The sequence below is a fragment of the Megascapheus bottae genome, chromosome 4 (genome assembly GCF_031878675.1).
Source record: "Megascapheus bottae isolate mThoBot1 chromosome 4, mThoBot2.hap1, whole genome shotgun sequence".
Classification (NCBI taxonomy): Eukaryota; Metazoa; Chordata; class Mammalia; order Rodentia; family Geomyidae; genus Megascapheus; species Megascapheus bottae.
The window spans coordinates 14732872-14749980 of NC_143512.1; the positions used below are offsets into that span (position 1 = coordinate 14732872).

The window sequence follows — 17109 nt, forward strand, 5'->3', positions numbered from 1 at the left end:
TAATTGGCTGAGAAACAAACACATCTTGAAGATGGCGCTATTCATTAAATCTTACTTTAATTTATTTAACTGCTTAATCTTTCCAGGCTTGCTCATCTGATTTTTACTTTTTTCCTTAGCATTGTGCTTCTCAATACTCGGAGCTCTTGGAGACCACTGAAACCCCAAAGTGAGTATAAAGCAAGGTATCACAGTCAAATGCCTTTAATAAAAATTGTTTGCTGTGGAAATCTGTATTAAATCTATAGGACCAGGTAGGAGTTTTCCATGATTAAGTGGCAAAGAAGGCTCATGAGTGGGAACAAATATTTTCTTAGTTTTTTTTTTCTTTTCTAATTTTCTATAGACGGAAACGGGGTGAGAAAGGAGAAGTGGTGGAAACTGTTGAAGATGTAATTGTTCGGAAACTGACTGCTGAGAGAGTTGAGGAACTAAAGAAAGTGATAAAGGAAACCCAAGAGAAATACAGGTACTTACAAGAGCATATCAAGTGCTTATGAAAGACAAAAGTGGCTGACTTTTGGTATTGATCACAGCTTAAATCAGCAGATTAAAAAAACCAACAGGGGGCTGGGAATATGGCTTAGTGGTAGTGTGCTTGTCTACTATGCATGAAGCCCTTGGTTTGATTCCTTAGTATCGCAACAGAAAAAGCCAGAAAGACCCTGTGGCTCAAATGGGTAGAGTGCTACCTCTGAGCAAAAGAAGCTCAGGAACAGAGCCTAGCCCCTCAATTCAAGCCCCGGGCCTGGCAAAAAACAAAAACAAAACCAAGGCTGGCTAGAGTACTTTATAGTACATGAGTTTAGCCCAGGATGGGCAACATTGGCATGTAACAAAAAAGACTGGGTTCGGGGGCCAGGAGTTTGGCCTAGTGGTAGAGTACTTGTCTTGCATGCATGAAGACCCGGGTTCGATTCCTCGGTACCCACATACATAGCAAAAAGCCAGAAGTGGTGCTGAAGCTCAAGTGGTAGAGTGCTAGCCTTGAGACAGTCCAAGGAACAGTGCTCAAGCCCTGAGCTCAAGCCCAGGATTGGCCAAAAAAAAAAAAAAAAAAAAAAAGTGGGTTCTGGTGGCTCCTGCCTGTAATCCTAGCTACTCAGGAGACTGAGATCTGAAAATCAAGGTTCAAATCCAGTCTGAGCACAAAAGACCCAGAAACTCTTATCTCCAGTTAACAACCAGAAAACCAAAAGTGGCACTCTGGCTCAAGTGGTAGAGTGATAGCCTTAAACCGAAGAGCTCAGGGACAGCACCCAGGCCCAGAGTTCATGTCCCAATACTGACCAAAAAAAAAAAAAGAGTAAAGAAGAAAATCTCAGTCTCTACCTCTCTTTCAACAGACGGTTAAAAAGAGATGCAGAACTAATTCAAGCTGGACACATGGATAATAGACTAGATGAACTTTGCAATGACATTGCAATGTGAGTTCTATCTATGCTCTCTTTTCTCATTTTACCTCTTTTCCCTCAAGTAATATAATGTAGTTCATTGCTCCTATCTACCATCCCTTTATAGACTTGAAATAGATTTGGGAAAGGAAATGATGCAGAGAGGTCTGGTGGCCTGGGAGGAAGGAATGACACTTAGATGTGACAGAACATTTCAGCGTGAGATGGTAACTATTTTACCTAGGCAGAAAACAGGGAGCTACTATAACCCCAGTTCTCTATTTTTCCAGTGATAATTCCTATTTAGGCCTTTTTCTTAGAAAGTAATAATCTGGGATGGGCGTTTGGCCTAGTGGCAGAGTGCCTAGTATGCACTAAGACCGGGGTTTGATTCTTCGATACCACATATATAGATAAAGCCGGAAGAGATGCTGTGGCTCAAGTGGTAGAGCTCTAGCCTTGAAAAAGCCCAAGGACAGTGCCCAGGCCCTGAGTTCAAGCCCCAGGAATGGCAAAAAAAAAAAAAAAAAAAAAATGGGGGGGGGGGTTGGGAGTTTGGCTTAGAGGTAGAGTGCTTGCCTAGCATGCACGAAGACCCATATTCAAAAAGCTGGAGATGGTGCTATGGCTCAACTGGTAGAGCTCTATCTAGCCTTGATAAAGCCCAAGGACATTGCTCAGGCCCTGAGTTCAAGCCCCAAGAGTGGCAAAAAAAAAAAAAGTAATCTGGGGTGGAGGGGAGGATCTGTGAATCATAAATAGGAAGTAGAGCTGGCTAGGTCTAACCCTTAATTCCCTGTTTAGGAAAAAGAAATTAGAGGAAGAGGAGGCTGAAATAAAGAGGAAGGCGACAGATGCTGCATACCAGGGTAAGCTGAATCTACTGCCTGTTTGGTAATTGCTTGCACGCTACTGCATGCTGATGATAGTTGAAAGTATTGTCTTGTAAGGTAGTAGCCTTAATTAAATTTTCTTTCATGGCCTCCTCTTTTTTTCTTCCTTTCCACCCCTACCCCCCATTTATGCATTCTAGTCTGCTGGTATGATTATAAAAGTTTACAAGGAAAAATACTGTCAAAGTTATAATTTTCTTTGCATATACTTTCTGTATGTCCTATGATTACTGGGTAATCATAGTTCCTGAGTACTAGCACCAAAAGAAAAAGAAAGAAAAAAGGGACTTCTATAATCTTTCACAATTGAAATATCCTGTAATGTCAAGGACAAAGTGAGCTCTATTGAAATCTTAAAAAAAATCTCAGATTTACTTTTAGGACACAGAGACATGGAACATTATTAAGGTTTTAAAAGTCAAGAAGAGCTGGGTGCTGGTGGCTCACACCTGTAATCCTAGCTATTCAGGAGGCTCAGATGACAGTTGCTGCAGAAAAGTCCCTGTGAGACTCATTTCCAATTAAACCCCAAGTAGTTCTGTGGCTCAAGTGGTAGAGCACTTGCCTTGAACACAGAGAGGCTCAGGGAAACACCTAGAAGTGGGGGCCTGGAGTTTGGCCTAGTGGTAAAGTGCTTACCTAGCAATGCATGAAGATCCAGGTTCAATTCCTTGGTACCACATACATAGAAAAGCCAAAAGTGGTGCTGTGGCTCAAGTGGTGGAGCTCTAGCCTTAAGGAAAGCCCAAGGACATGCTCAAGCCCTGAGTTCAGTCCCCAGGACTGGCAATTAAAAAAAAAGATTTTTTTTTTTAGAAGTGGGAAGATTGGGAACAGAGCAGTTATTTGGTAAGGGGAGATATTTAAGGTTTTGCAACTACAAGCAGTGAACCATTAAGCTGTGTTGTTTTTTGTTTTGTTTATATGGGTGCTGGGACTTAAGGACTTTTTTTTGGGGGGGGGGGGTTCTGGGGCTTGGTCTGTGCACCTGGATGCTGTCCCTGAGCTTTTCTGTTCAAGGCTACTGCCCTCTACCCTTGGAGCCACTGCACCACTTCCAGTTTTCTAGTGGTTAGTTGGAGATAAGAGTCTCGTGGTCTTTAGTGTCTGGGCTAGCTTTTAACCCCGATCTTCAGATCTCAGCCTCCTGAGTAACTAGGATTATAGGCGTGAGCCACCATGCCTCGCTTTAAAAGGACATTTCTGTCTATGAGGGTGGGGTTTTTTTTTGTTTGTTTGTTTGGTTTTTTTTTTTTGCTCAAAGCAGTCTACCACTTGAGCCACAGTTCTACTTTCTACTTGTTGACTTGATTGGAGGTAAGATTATTAGCTGATTAGCTGTCCTTGCGAACACACGCACACACATGCATGCACACCAGTACGCTGATACTGGAGCTTAAACTTCAGATTTTTGTGCTGTTGGATGGCTATTTTGTCCAAAACTGGTACTATACCAGTTGGAGCCAGAGAAGTCTGTAAGATTTTGGGGGTTTTTTTTGTCTGTTGTGGGGCTTGAACTCTGGGCTTGGATGTTGTCCTTGAGCTCTTCAGTTTAAGGGTAGCATTCTACCACTTTAAACACATCACCCACTTCAGGTTTTCTTATCGTTTTTTGGAGGTAAAAGAGTCCCATGGACTGTCTGCCTGGTCTGGCTTTGAACTGTGATTCTCAGCCTCCTGAGTAGATAGGATTACAGGAATGAACCACCAATGCCCAGCTAGCTTTTTTTTTTTTTTTTAGCCAGTCCTGGGCCTTGAACTCAGACTGAGCACTGTCCTTGAGCTTTTTTTGCTCAAGGCTAGCATTCTACCACTTGACTCACAGCACACTTCCAGCTTTTTCTGTGTATGTGGTATCAAATAATCGAACCTGGAGCTTCATGCATGCTAGGCAAGCACTCTACCACTAGGCCACACTCCCAGCCTGTAAGCCATTTTTCTTTTTTTTTTTCTTTTTTTTTTTTTTCTTTTTTTTCTCAAGGCTAGAGCTCTACCACTTGAATCACAGCACTACTTCCAGCTTTTTCTGTGTATGTGCACAGAAGAGTCGAACCCAGGTCTTCGTGCATGCTAGGCAAGCACTCTACCAGTAGGCCATCCTACCGACTGTGTAAGCCATTTTTCTATTCTGAGAATCTTTATGATGATTAGTTTGCTTAGTGTGAGAATTTCTTTAAGAAAAGTTGGGCTAAGAAGAAAAGCCCATCATCCCAGGCACTGGTGGCTTATGCATGTAATCCTAGCTACTTAGGAGGCTGAGATCAATAGCTGGCTACTTGTATCTGGTTTCATTTGGGGGGGGGGGGAGGGTGGGTACTGGGGAGTTTACCATTTGAGCCAGCCCTGTGTTGTCTTGTTCATTGTCAGATGGCATCTCAAGGTGTTTTCTTTGTTTTTTTAACCTGAGCTGAGTTTTTGCTGGGGTAGGCCTGGGATGGAGATCCTACCTACTACCTACATACAGCCTCCTGTGTAGCTGGATTGTAGAATAGACCACCATGTTCTGTTTATTTAATCTGGAGGATTTAGACTGTTCTTTTTTGTGTTCTAGCCCGACAAGCAGTAAAAACGCCCCCTAGGAGGTTACCTACTGTGATGGTCCGCTCTCCTATAGATTCTGCCTCCCCAGGAGGTGATTATTCACTTGGAGACCTGACTCCAACCACTATGGAAGAGGCTACCTCTGGGGTAAGTAATTGAAATTGATCTCTGAAGGGGCAATAAGTCAGCTGAGAGCTGAGTAATAAGGAAAATACTTTTTGCCTAGAGACAACTTCTCTTCATCTCAATGCTAAAGACTAAACTTACCATGTACTCATTTATAAGATAAAGATGGACCTTTTAAAAGCTTAAAGGCTTTTGACCTTTTGAGGGATAGGTAAAACTATTCAGGAATTATTAGCTAAATATACTAGTCTTTAAAAAAATCCTGCTGAAGTGAACTTCAGTTTTTTCTAAATAAGATAGTGGTAGTGGGGCCGGGAGTTTGGCCTACTGGTTAAAGTGCTTGCCTAGCATGCATGAAGACCCGGGTTCTATTCCTCGGTACCACATACATAGAAAAAAGCCGGAAGTGGTGCTGAGGCTCAAGTGGTAGAGCTCTAGCCTTGAGAAGTCCAAGGACAGTGCTCAGGCCCTGAGCATCAAGCCCAGGACTGGCAAAAAAAAAAAAAAAAAAAAAAAAAGATAGTGGTAGTGGGTAAGGAAATTGTAAATGGCAGGTTGGATGGAATCTGTTTGGGCTGTTGTAAGTTAGAGTGGGTGGAAGGAAAACTGTTGTGGGGAAGAAAGCTGGAGGGGTTGAGGGTTTCTGGGCATATCTACTCAGAACTAATAAAATAATAGTTAGACACACTAACCCATCCAGATGAGTAGGGAACCTTCCATAGTTTGAGAAGTCAGATAAAGGTTCTCTGTTGTCTCTTAGGTAACCCCTGGGACTTTGCCGAGTACCCCAGTCACCTCGTTTCCTGGGATTCCTGACACCCTTCCTCCAGGCTCTGCACCCTTAGAAGCCCCCATGACCCCAGTAACAGATGATTCACCCCAGAAAAAGATGCTTGGACAGAAAGCAACTCCACCCCCCTCCCCTCTGCTGTCAGAGCTCTTGAAGAAGGGCAGCCTCCTGCCTACTAGCCCCAGACTGGTATGGAGACTTCTGTGGGTGTTTGAGAGCTATGATTTAAGTATTTGGAAGGGAGTGCCTGGGAATTAAATGTTAATTTAAAAACAATAGTAATATAGTAAGTTTTTAATGTCCTTGGGTCCTGAGGTATCTGAACCATGATTATTTTGGTTTTCTTCCCTAGAGAACACTTGTCAAATAAGTTCTGAACATTATAGTTTAGAGTTTCCCCTGGATCTTGAATTATTCTCAGTAGATAGATTTAGTTTCAAGAACTTTGACTACTGGAGCTTTTTTGGGAAGCAGCAGTGAAAGAAAGCTTGAGTGTAGCCTTCACTTCTGTTCTTCCCTGGTAGGTCAATGAGAGTGAAATGGCTGTGGCTTCTAGCCACCTGAACAGTACGGGTGTCCTCCTGGAGGTAGGCGGGGTCCTTCCCATGATACATGGTGGGGAGATACAGCAAACACCCAATACTGTTGCAGCCTCCCCTGCTGCCTCAGGTAAGTCACTGCTCTTCCTTATCTACTTCACAGATGTCAGACTTGGTTTCAATTATAAAAGAAATATTAATCTTAGATTTAAAGTCCAGTTTTTCAATTTTGTAATTCATTTGATTGTAACATATTATGTAAGATTATTATCTAGTCTTGTCTTCAGAGTATTGATAGCCCTGATTATTGATGAGGGGAATAGTAAAGTTAATAATGAAGCTGCTTTTCTATGGCTTATGAAATTATACAATGATAGTAGACACCTAAGGGGCTGGGAGTTTGGCCTAGTGGTAGAGTTGACCCGGGTTCAATTCCTCAGTACCACATACATAGAAAAAAGCTGGAAGTGGTGCTGAGGCTCAAGTGGTAGAGCTCTAGACTTGAGAAAGTCCAAGGACAGTGCTCAGGCCCTGAGCTCAAGCCCAGGACTGGCAAAAAAAGAAAGAAAAAAAAAAAAAAAAAAATGATGATAGATACCTAAGATTATAAAATAGGGGAAAGACATTTAAAATCAGATCTGAACTTAAATCTCAGGCCTGCCACTTGTTGGTTTTCTGACCTTAGATAGGTAACTTAACATTGAGACACAATTTCCTGTTTTTGTTATTTCGCAGATGTGTGATGAGAAGTAAATGAAGTAGAAAATTTGAAAGTATAAAATAACTTTACATGCCGGGTTTCAGTTGCTTGTGCCTGTAATTCTAGATACTCCCATAGGCTGATATCTGAGGATCACTGTTCAAGGTGAGCCCAGTCAGGAAGGTTCATGAGACTTCTATCTCCACTTAACCACAAAAAGCTGGAAATGGAACTGTGGCTCAAATGATAGAGCGCTAGCCTTGAGCAAAAAAAAAAAAAAAAAAAAAAAAAAAGCTCAGGAGTACTGGGCACTGGTTCATACCTAGCTACTCAGGAGGCTAATATCTGAGGATCGTAGTTCAAAGCCAGCCTGGGCAGAAAAGTCCCCATGATACTGCAATTAACCACCCAAAAAACAGAGCTGTGCCTCAAGTGGTAGAGCGTTACTCTTGAGTTCAGAGGCTCAGGGACAGTGCCCAGGCCCTTAGTTCAAGCCCCAGGACTGGAACACACAAAATACCATACTAACATTATGCACTGGCACTTGAATATTGTTGAACTTGAGTGTATAGCATACTGAACCTAAACAGAAGTGACAGATTTGTTCATATCATTTTTCTGTAGTATTGAATTTTTTTTTTTTTTTTGCCAGTCCTGGGCTTGAGCTCAGGGCCTGAGCACTGTCCTTGGACTTTCTCAAGGCTAAAGCTCTACCACTCGAGCCTCAGCACCACTTCCGGCTTTTTTCTATGTATGTGGTACCGAGGAATCGAACCCGGGTCTTCATGCATGCTAGGCAAGCACTTTAACCACTAGGCCAAACTCCCGGCCAGTATTGAAATTTTTATAGAACTCAGTCAGGGCCTTGTACTTTATAGGCAGGCATTCTTAATGCTGAGCATGCCTCCTGCTCTTTTTTTTTTTTTTGGAGCCTTTATTTATTTTTGAGGTAGTATACAATGTGATCATTGGCTGGCACTTGACCATTAGAACCATGACTCCGACTCTATTTGCTCAGCTTTCTTGTTCATGGTTATTTATTTATTTAGTGTGTGTGGTGGGGGGAGGGGATGGCCATGGGGCTTAAACTTGGCCTGGGCACTGCCCCTGAGCTCTTCTAGTCATATGGCTTCCTAGTCATAGCTGGGATAGGTATCCATTTATGCCACCTTACATAGCTCACAGATTTGCAAAGTTTTACCTGGGCTGGCATCAGGCTGAGAGCCTCCCAATATCAGCTAAGTAACTAAGATTACAAGCATAAATCACCAGTGCCAGTGCCTGGCTCATTTATGTATGTATGTATTATGTATTTAATGGTGCCAGTCTTGGGAGCTTGAACTCAGGGCCTAGGCATTGTCCCTGAGCTTTTCTGCTCAAATCTCAAATCTAGTGTTCTACCACTTGAGCCACAGTTCCACTTCTCCTTTTGTGCCTGTGTGTTTAATTGGAGATGAGTCTCACAGACTTTTCTGCCTGGGCTGGCTTCAAATGATCCTTGGCTCATATTTTGAATTACGTGAGTATGTATGCGCATGCTTGCATATGCAGAAGGATCGGGGCAGAGGGTGCTTGAATTCAGGGCCTTGAACTCTAGTATGGCTTTTCAACTTAAGATTGTGCTCTATTACTTGACCTATAACTCCACTTCTAGTATTTAAGCTGGCTAATTGGAGTCTTATAGAGTCTTCTGTCGGGCTGACTTTGAACAGTGATTCTCAGATCTGTTTTTAGCTAGTGACTTACAAGTGTGAGTCACTGGCATTTGGCTATTTTTTATTTTTGCTAGTCCTGGGGCTTGAACTTGGGGCCTAGGCACTGCCCTTGAGCTTTCTCAGAGTTAGTACTCAACCACTTTTTTCTTTTTTTTTTTTTTTTTTTTTTTTTTTTTGTGGATCATGGGCCTAGGCACTGTCCCTGAGCTCTTCAGCTCAAGGCTACCACCCTACCCTTGAGCCAAGCCCTACTTCCCATTTTCTAGAGGTTAATTGGAGATAGGAGTCTTAGGTCCTTTTGTGCCCGGGCTGGCTTTGAACCTTGATCCTCAGATCTCAGCTTCCTGAGTAGCTAGGATCACAGGCGTGAGCTACCACACCCGGCTGTACCTCTTTTTTGTGTGTATGTGGTAACAAAGAATTGAACCCAAGGCTTTGTGCATGCTAGGCACTCTACTGCTAGGCCAAATTCCCAGCCTTGTTTTTTCTTTTTGAGATATGGGCTCAAGGTCTCAATATATATTCCAGGCTAGCCTGAAACTCAATATATATAGCTCAAATTGGGCTCAATCATGAGATTGAGATCCTCCTGCCTCATCATCTTGGATGTCCTAGGTTTTTGTTGTTTTAATTTTGCTATTGAAAGTGTTATTAGGGGCCGGGAGTGTGGCCTAGTGGTAGAGTGCTTGCCTAGTATGCACAAAGCCCTGTGTTTGATTCCTTGGTAACACATACACAGAAAAAGCCGGAAGTGGTGCTGTGACTCAAGTGGCAGATTGCTAGCCTTGAGCAAAAGTGTTCAAGGACAGTATGGAGGCCCTGAATTCACGTCATAGGAATGGCCTCCCCCCAAAAAGTGTTATTAATTTTCCTTTGAGGAAAAATGACTACCTATTTTTGATACTTTTGATACTTTGTGTGTGGGGGGGGGGGTCGTAGGGCTTGAACTCAGCCTGGGTGCTGTCCTTGAGCTCTTCAGCTCAAGGCTGCCACCCTACCCTTGAGCCAAGCCCCTGTTTTGTAGAGGTGAATTAGAGATAAGAGTCTCAGGTCCTTTTGTTCCCGGGCTGGCTTTTGAACCTTAATTCACATATCTCAGCCTCCTGAGTAGCTAGGATTACAATCGTGAGTCACCGTGCTCGGCCCAGCTTTCATACATATTTTTGTGTTTTAGTATTTCAGTTCACTCCTAATGTGGAATAAGAGTTTAAGTGAGATTAGAAAAAGTAAGAGCTATGGCTCAAATAGTATAGGACCAGCCTTCAGCAGAAGATCCAGAACAGTACCCATGCCCTGAGTTTAAGCCCTAGGACTAGAATAAACACAGCAGCAAAAATAAGGGATGCACAGTGTCTATGTTTGAGGGTTGTTTAAGATCTTCAAAATTATTTAGTACATGATTGACTAGGTATGTGTGTGTGCTTGTTAGGTAGCTGCAACCACCTGCCTATAATGATGAGTTTGTATGGTCCTCCAAGGATGTCATGGATATCCAAATGGCCCTGAGGAGAATAAAGGATTCCCCACTGTAGTATCTCAGTCACTCAGATGGGACTTGAACCCACACCATTAAAGTCACCAGCACTCAGTGAATCAAGCTAGGAGTCATTTTAGTAGCTGTGCAGCAATTGCTCTTCACCTTCAGGATGGTAGAAAACAGCCTTGAGCTTCAGTAGGGCTGAGTTTTTAAAGGTCAAAAAGCACACACAGGTGGCCGAAACTACATACAGGTGGTCAAGTGAGTCAAGCAAATTTTACAAAAGCAGAATTTGACGATTAAGCTTAGTAGGGTACTACACCCACCCACATTGGGAGAGGATGAGCTTATTCAACACAGGAATTGCTTTCATCCTTTTGAAACTATAAAAAAAATTTCTTGGTTGGGTCTTAAGGCTATTGCTTCTTGTTCATGTGCTTTCTTCTTACCTCATTTTGTGTACCTCTTTGTTAGGTGCTCCTACTCTTTCCCGGCTTTTAGAAGCTGGTCCTACACAGTTCACCACACCTCTTGCTTCCTTCACTACTGTTGCCAGTGAACCTCCAGTTAAACTTGTGCCACCCCCTGTAGAGTCTGTGTCCCAGGCTACCATTGTCATGATGCCTGCGCTGCCAGCACCATCCTCTGCTCCAGCTGTCTCCACTCCTGAAAGTGTAGCTCCAGGTGCGTCCTTGACCCACGCCCTGAGCAGCCACTAGGACTAAAATTTTATTTTGAGCTTCAGTTAGAGAAAAATATCTAAGAGCACGAACTCAATTCAGATGTTTCTATTTTTCCACGGACATGTGCCATCTGTAACCTTAGAAAAGGGATATGGGGCCAGGAGTTTGGCTTAGTGGTAGAGTGCTTGCCTAGCATGCAGAGAGACCCAGGTTCGATTTCTCAGTACCACATTTATAGAAAAAGCTGGAAGTGGTGCTGTGGCTCAAGTGGTAGAGATAGTCTAGCCTTGAGAAAGCCCAAGGACAGTGTTCAGTCCCTGAGTTCAAGGCCCAGGATTGGCCAAAAAACAAGGATATAGGTGGGCAGTTGTGTTCTGGGGATGGGAAGAGAGGCTTAGCTGTACAAATATGAGCAGGCTTTTAGAATGTTCTCACCTTACTTTCTTAATATAATGGGGGAAAAGAAAACAGGTAGATCTGAGTTTCTGACCTTAAGAGTGTACTGCATTGGTCTACAGTCCTAGGGTGATCTCTAGGTGATCACTTAATACCCAACAAGCTTCTGAGATGTTTTTTTCTTTTCCTGTTCTTCAGTGAGTCAGCCTGATACCTGTGTTCCGATGGAGGCTGTAGGGGATCCACATACTGTGACTGTTTCCATGGATAGCAGTGAAATCTCCATGATAATTAATTCTATCAAAGAAGAGTGTTTTCGATCAGGGGTAGCAGAGGCTCCTGGTGCATCAAAGCCTCCAAGCATAGATGGGAAAGAAGATTTAGATCTGGCAGAGAAGATGGATATTGCTGTGTCTTACACAGGTGAAGAATTGGACTTTGAGACAGTTGGAGACATCATTGCTATCATTGAGGACAAGGTAAGTAAATATTCAGTCTCTTGATCCTAGGCTTCTCTATGCTTCTTATGTTTGCTTCTTATAGAATCATTTAAGCAGTTCTTCTGCTTCTGCCCATCTCCATTTCTCTAAAAGCTCTTTTGTATTTACATACTAGTTATCTCCCTGGTAACATCCCTGAATATGGGACAAACAGAGAAGTATAAATTAATGTCATCTTATTCAGTGCTAGAAAAATAGAATTTTTTTTTTCTGTGATCTCAACAGTCTTTATATTATGAAACAGGTAGATGACCACCCTGAAGTGCTAGATGTGGCAGCCGTGGAAGCAGCACTGTCATTCTGTGAAGAGAACGATGATCCCCAGTCCCTACCTGGCCCCTGGGAGCACACAATCCAGCAGGAGCGGGACAAGCCAGTACCTCTTCCTGCACCAGAGATGTCAGTCAAACAAGAGAGATTAGACTTTGAGGAGACAGAAAACAAGAGGATCCATGAATTGGTAGACATCAGAGAGTCAGGTGTTGAGATCAAGATGGAACCTGCAGAACCAGAGCCAGGCATTTCAGGAACTGAAATAATTTCTGGAGTTGGATCAGCCACAAGCATGGAACCACCAGAACTCAGGAGCCAAGATTTAGATGAAGAACCCAGGAGTATTGCAACTGGAGATATTGTTGAAACAGATGTTTCCAGTGGAAAGAGTAATGAGATGCCACTTACAGCTGTGAAGGCAGAGGTATTTAATAAGATATCATTATTATTGAAGACTAAAAACTGGAGCATAGCAGTTTACCAGTACTTAAGATACTGTTCTTTGCTCATCTTCAGGCATCCCCTGAAAGCATGTTGTCCCCATCACATGGCTCAAATCCTATTGAAGATCCTTTAGAAGCAGAGACTCAGCACAAGTTTGAAATGTCAGGTAAATAGAGATCAAGAAATATATACTCTGTAACTAACTTGATATCATTTGCTTTGGCTTTTGAGGGATTGTGGGTTGTGGGCAAATAGAAGAGATAGAACAGGTCAGCATCGAAAGGAGAGCTTCAAGGGATTATGGTCCATAAGAAGGGGAAGGCTAAGGTGGAAAAAATCTTCAGGTAGTCTTTCTCTCCTCTGCAGAATCATTGAAAGAAGAATCAGGGACTATTTTTGGAAGCCAGATAAAGGTATTTCAGATTTTTCTTTATTCCTCTTGCCATGTGACTAGATTTGCTTATAGTACAACATTTTTAATATATTTTAGTAAACACATCTTTGTCTTCTGAGATGAAATTGTTAAGGACTTGCGTGAGGGGAAGCTACAATGGACAGTGGGGTTACTAAAGCAATATGTGCTTCCCATCTGAGTTTGAAAAGATCATAGTCTTTTCTGTGCATATAGTGCACGGAGTATTATTGATACACCTAGAATCATTTTGAGTGAATAGAGGTACAAGGGAGAACACACAGGAAATCAGACTAATAATTAAACTACCAAAAGCAATAGTTGACAGATTTAAAAGTAATTCGATGTGAGCTTGCTCCATCAAATGAGACATGAAATAAAACTATTTTTGGTAACTTTGTACCCAGGGTCAGAGTTCCTCTCAAGAGCAAGGGGAAAGAAGGAACGCCTCTTAGCTTAGTATTAAGTAAGTAGCTTTTTTTTTTTTCCTTCCTCTTATAAAATCCTGGCCTCCAGGTACTAAATTACCTTACTTAGTGAAAGTCTGAAAGTAGAGGGTAGTACAAGTCAGAGGGCTCAGCCAAGATACAGTGTGAGGCAATTTCTAGAACTGATCTAACCCAAAACATAGATCATATTTAATGGTGCTTTGCTGGATAGTTTTGCTTACACTTGTTGACTGTTAACACATTATGTCTAAGGATGCCCCAGGTGAGGATGAAGAGGAAGATGGAGTCAGTGAAGCAGCCAGCCTAGAGGAACCCAAGGAAGAAGATCAAGGAGAAGGCTATTTGTCAGAAATGGATAACGAACCCCCTGTGAGTGAGAGTGATGATGGCTTTAGTATACACAATGCTACGCTGCAGTCACATACACTGGCAGACTCCATTCCCAGCAGCCCTGCTTCTTCACAGTTGTGAGTATCTGAAATTCATTCTTTGAGGCAAACATGATGCAGTGAAGGTGAAAAAGTAGAAGATCTGTAACCTTTTTTGAATGTACTAGGATTTGAACTCCGAACCTCATGTTGGCTAGGCAGCACTGTAACAGTCCAAGAGAGAATCTTTTTTTTTTTTCCCTTTGCCAATCCTGGGGCTTGAACTTAGAGCCTAGCTGCTGTCCTTGGACACTTTGCTCAAGGCTAGTGCACTGCCACTTGAGTCACAGCGCCACTTCCAGCCTTTTCTGAGTATGTGGTACCAAGGAATTGAACCCAGGACTTCGTGTGTGCTACATGAGCTCTAATACTAGGCTACGCTCTCAGCCCTGAGAATCTTTTTTTTTTTTTTTTTTTTTTTTTTTTTTGCCAGTCGTGGGCTTGAGCTCAGGACCTGAGCACTGTCCTTGGACTTTCTCAAGGCTAGAGCTCTACCACTTGAGCCTCAGCACCATTTCTATGTATGTGGTACCGAGGAATAGAACCCGGGTCTTCATGCATGCTAGGCAAGCACTTTAACCACTAGGCCAAACTCCCAGCCCCTGAGAATCTTTTCTTTAATCCTAACTTCCTCATCTTCTCTTTCTTGGCCTGGGACAAATAGTTGAGCAACAAAACAAAACAAAAAACTTTTTATTTTGAAAAAAGGAAAAAAAAGTCAACTTGTGCTAAGTAGAATTACTGTATTTCAGCTCTGTTTGCAGTGAGGATCAAGAAGCTATTCAGGCCCAAAAAATCTGGAAGAAAGCAATCATGCTTGTATGGAGAGCTGCAGCTAATCATAGGTAAGTGGTCTTGTTTATCAATCAGTAAGTACATTTTCTCCTGCCCCCCTTTGTTAGCTTAGAAAAATGTCCTGGGCCAGGATTTTGCCCTAATAGTAGAGTGCTTGCCTAGCATGCAGGAAGACCCTTGTTTGATTCCTCAGTACCCATACATAGAAGAAGCCAGAAATGGTGCTGTGGCTCAAGGTAGAGCACTAGCCTTGAAGAAAGCCCAAGGACAGTACTTAAGCCCTGAGCTCAAGCCCAGGACTGGCCAAGAAAAAAAAAAAAAAAAAAAAAGCCAGAAGTAGTGTTGGGCTCAATTGGTAGAGTGCTAGCCTTGAGGAAAAAGCCCAAGGACAGTGCTCAGGCCCTGATAAACAAATGAAAAATGTTAAGTAGATTTCTGTGGTCCACAATTGAATAGTGGCTTTCTGTACTTTCACTTACATAGATTAAGTTCCCTCTTATGCATCTAGAGAATAATTGTCCCTTACTGGTTTTGCACAGGTACGCCAATGTCTTTCTACAACCTGTTACCGATGACATAGCACCAGGTTACCACAGCATTGTACAAAGGTAAGCCATAGTCTATCCAGCATACTGCCTTGCCCAAATTACTAATTGTTCAGACTTAAATGAATTTTTGCCTTAAATAGTAGGTTTTTTCCTTTTTGTATTTTAGAGGTTTTTGTTGTTATATGTGTGTGTGTCCATTGGTATGTGTCTGTGAGTTCATTCTGATAGTGAGGTTTGAACTCAGGTGCCCCCTCAAGTGTGAAGCTCAGTTACTTGAGCCACAGCTCCAGTTGCAGTTGTTTGTGTCTGTGTCTATGCATATGTGGATGTGTGTGCCAGTGCTGAGACCTGAACTCAAGACCTGAGTCCTGTGTCCCTCAAGACACAGCACTACCACTTGAGCCACTTGCAGCATAAGCCCAACAATGCCCAACTAGATAGTAAGTTTAAAGTAAATATTTGTAAGAGTGGTGGTAAATTTACCCAGTTGCTGATGGTCTAAAAAAATAAGCTGCCTTTTTGCTTTTCTGTGTATGTTATGCATACTGATTTTTTTGTGTAAAGTATATATTTTGGGGTGATAGGTTGGTATTTGAATCTTTGCAGCTGAGACTGAAGGTATGGTATATATGAGAAGATATATGTGGTGAAAATGATCCAGATGAGTCTTTTTTCTGTCTTCACTGCTATTTACTCCTTTTTTTTAGGCCTATGGATTTGTCAACTATTAAGAAAAACATTGAAAATGGGCTAATTCGCAGTACTGCTGAATTTCAGCGTGACATAATGCTGATGTTTCAGAATGCTGTAATGTATAATAGCTCAGACCATGATGTTTATCACATGGCAGTAGAGATGCAGAGAGATGTCTTGGAACAGATTCAGGTACTTTGAGACTCTTTGTGTTTCGGCAATGATGAAGTGAAAATATACTCAAGGGAAGGTTTGTCTTTTACTTGGCTTAAGCATCAGGGACACACAAGTCTGTAATAATTTGTTCTTGCTCAAGTTATCTTGGCTTTATCTGGCTTAGTGCAGTAGTTATAAGATTCTACCTTTTTTATTAAACAGTTTATTTTATTTTATTTTATTTTTGCCGGTCCTGGGCTTGGGCTCAGGGCCTGAGCACTGTCCTTGGACTTTCTCAAGGCTAGCACTCTACCACTTGAGCCTCAGCACCACTCCCGTTTTTTTTCTATGTATGTGGTACCGAGGAATTGAACCCGGGTCTTTGTGCATGCTAGGCAAGCACTCTACCACTAGGCCAAACTCTCGGCCTAAACAGTTTATTAACATTGATTTTTACATCGTATTTTAAATGACAAGTTTAACAAACAAGTGTTCAAGGAGGGAATCTCTATTTACAATCACTGGGACTTAGTATTTAGAACTTAATCAAAATTAGGCTAAGGGTTTGGATGTCATAGAAACATTAATTTATGAAATAAGACATTATGTCTATAGAGTCATAGGTTTTTATGTCTATATAGTTATGTTTATATTTCCATTACCATGTTCATAGCTTTGGGTATGCAGTTATTAAGTCCTTGCTCTTGTACTCTTTGGATTTAATAGCCACATATTAAGGATACCATGTGCCTTTTGTTTCTTAGGTCTTGACTTGTCTCACTCAACATGATTGGCTCTAGATTCATCCACTTCCCTACGAATGCCATTATTTTATCTTGTTGTTGGCTATGTAGAATTCCATTGTGTATATATACCACATTTTCTGTATCCATTCATCTGCAGTAGGGCATCTGGATTGTTTCCATCGCCTGGCTATTGTGAATAGTGCAGAGATGAACATAGCTGAGTAGGTGTCCTTGTAATATCTTGGGTCAGATTCTGCCTTTCTTGGGCAAATGAATTCACTTCCCTTAAGGTTTTTGTAGGGTTTTTTCTTTCGTTTAAATTTCAGTGCTAGGAATCTTACTCAAGGTTTCAGATGGGGGTGGTGTGTGTGTGTGTGTGTGTGTGTGTGTGTGCGTGTGCATGTGCACTGG

General features: G+C 42.1%; 1 protein-coding gene across 12 annotated transcripts in view; it reads left to right on the plus strand.

Moving 5' to 3' along the window:
• Brd8 (bromodomain containing 8) overlaps positions 1–17109 on the plus strand; it is a 56612-nt gene that overhangs the window by 15782 nt on the left and 23721 nt on the right. For 6 of the 12 annotated variants that reach the window (XM_090331461.1, XM_090331459.1, XM_090331460.1 and 3 more), the window contains exons 4-19: positions 120–169; positions 347–469; positions 1347–1427; positions 2199–2263; positions 4839–4975; positions 5715–5933; positions 6269–6413; positions 10650–10859; positions 11453–11733; positions 11999–12451; positions 12544–12637; positions 12838–12884; positions 13585–13799; positions 14513–14605; positions 15095–15163; positions 15811–15988. In XM_090331461.1, the coding sequence (XP_090187587.1) occupies positions 120–169; positions 347–469; positions 1347–1427; positions 2199–2263; positions 4839–4975; positions 5715–5933; positions 6269–6413; positions 10650–10859; positions 11453–11733; positions 11999–12451; positions 12544–12637; positions 12838–12884; positions 13585–13799; positions 14513–14605; positions 15095–15163; positions 15811–15988 (2460 nt within the window). Of the gene's footprint in view, positions 1–119; positions 170–346; positions 470–1346; positions 1428–2198; positions 2264–4838; positions 4976–5714; positions 5934–6268; positions 6414–10649; positions 10860–11452; positions 11734–11998; positions 12452–12543; positions 12638–12837; positions 12885–13270; positions 13350–13584; positions 13800–14512; positions 14606–15094; positions 15164–15810; positions 15989–17109 lie in introns of those variants that run through there. The other 6 variants (XM_090331463.1, XM_090331467.1, XM_090331469.1 and 3 more) reach the window with 3 other exon arrangements.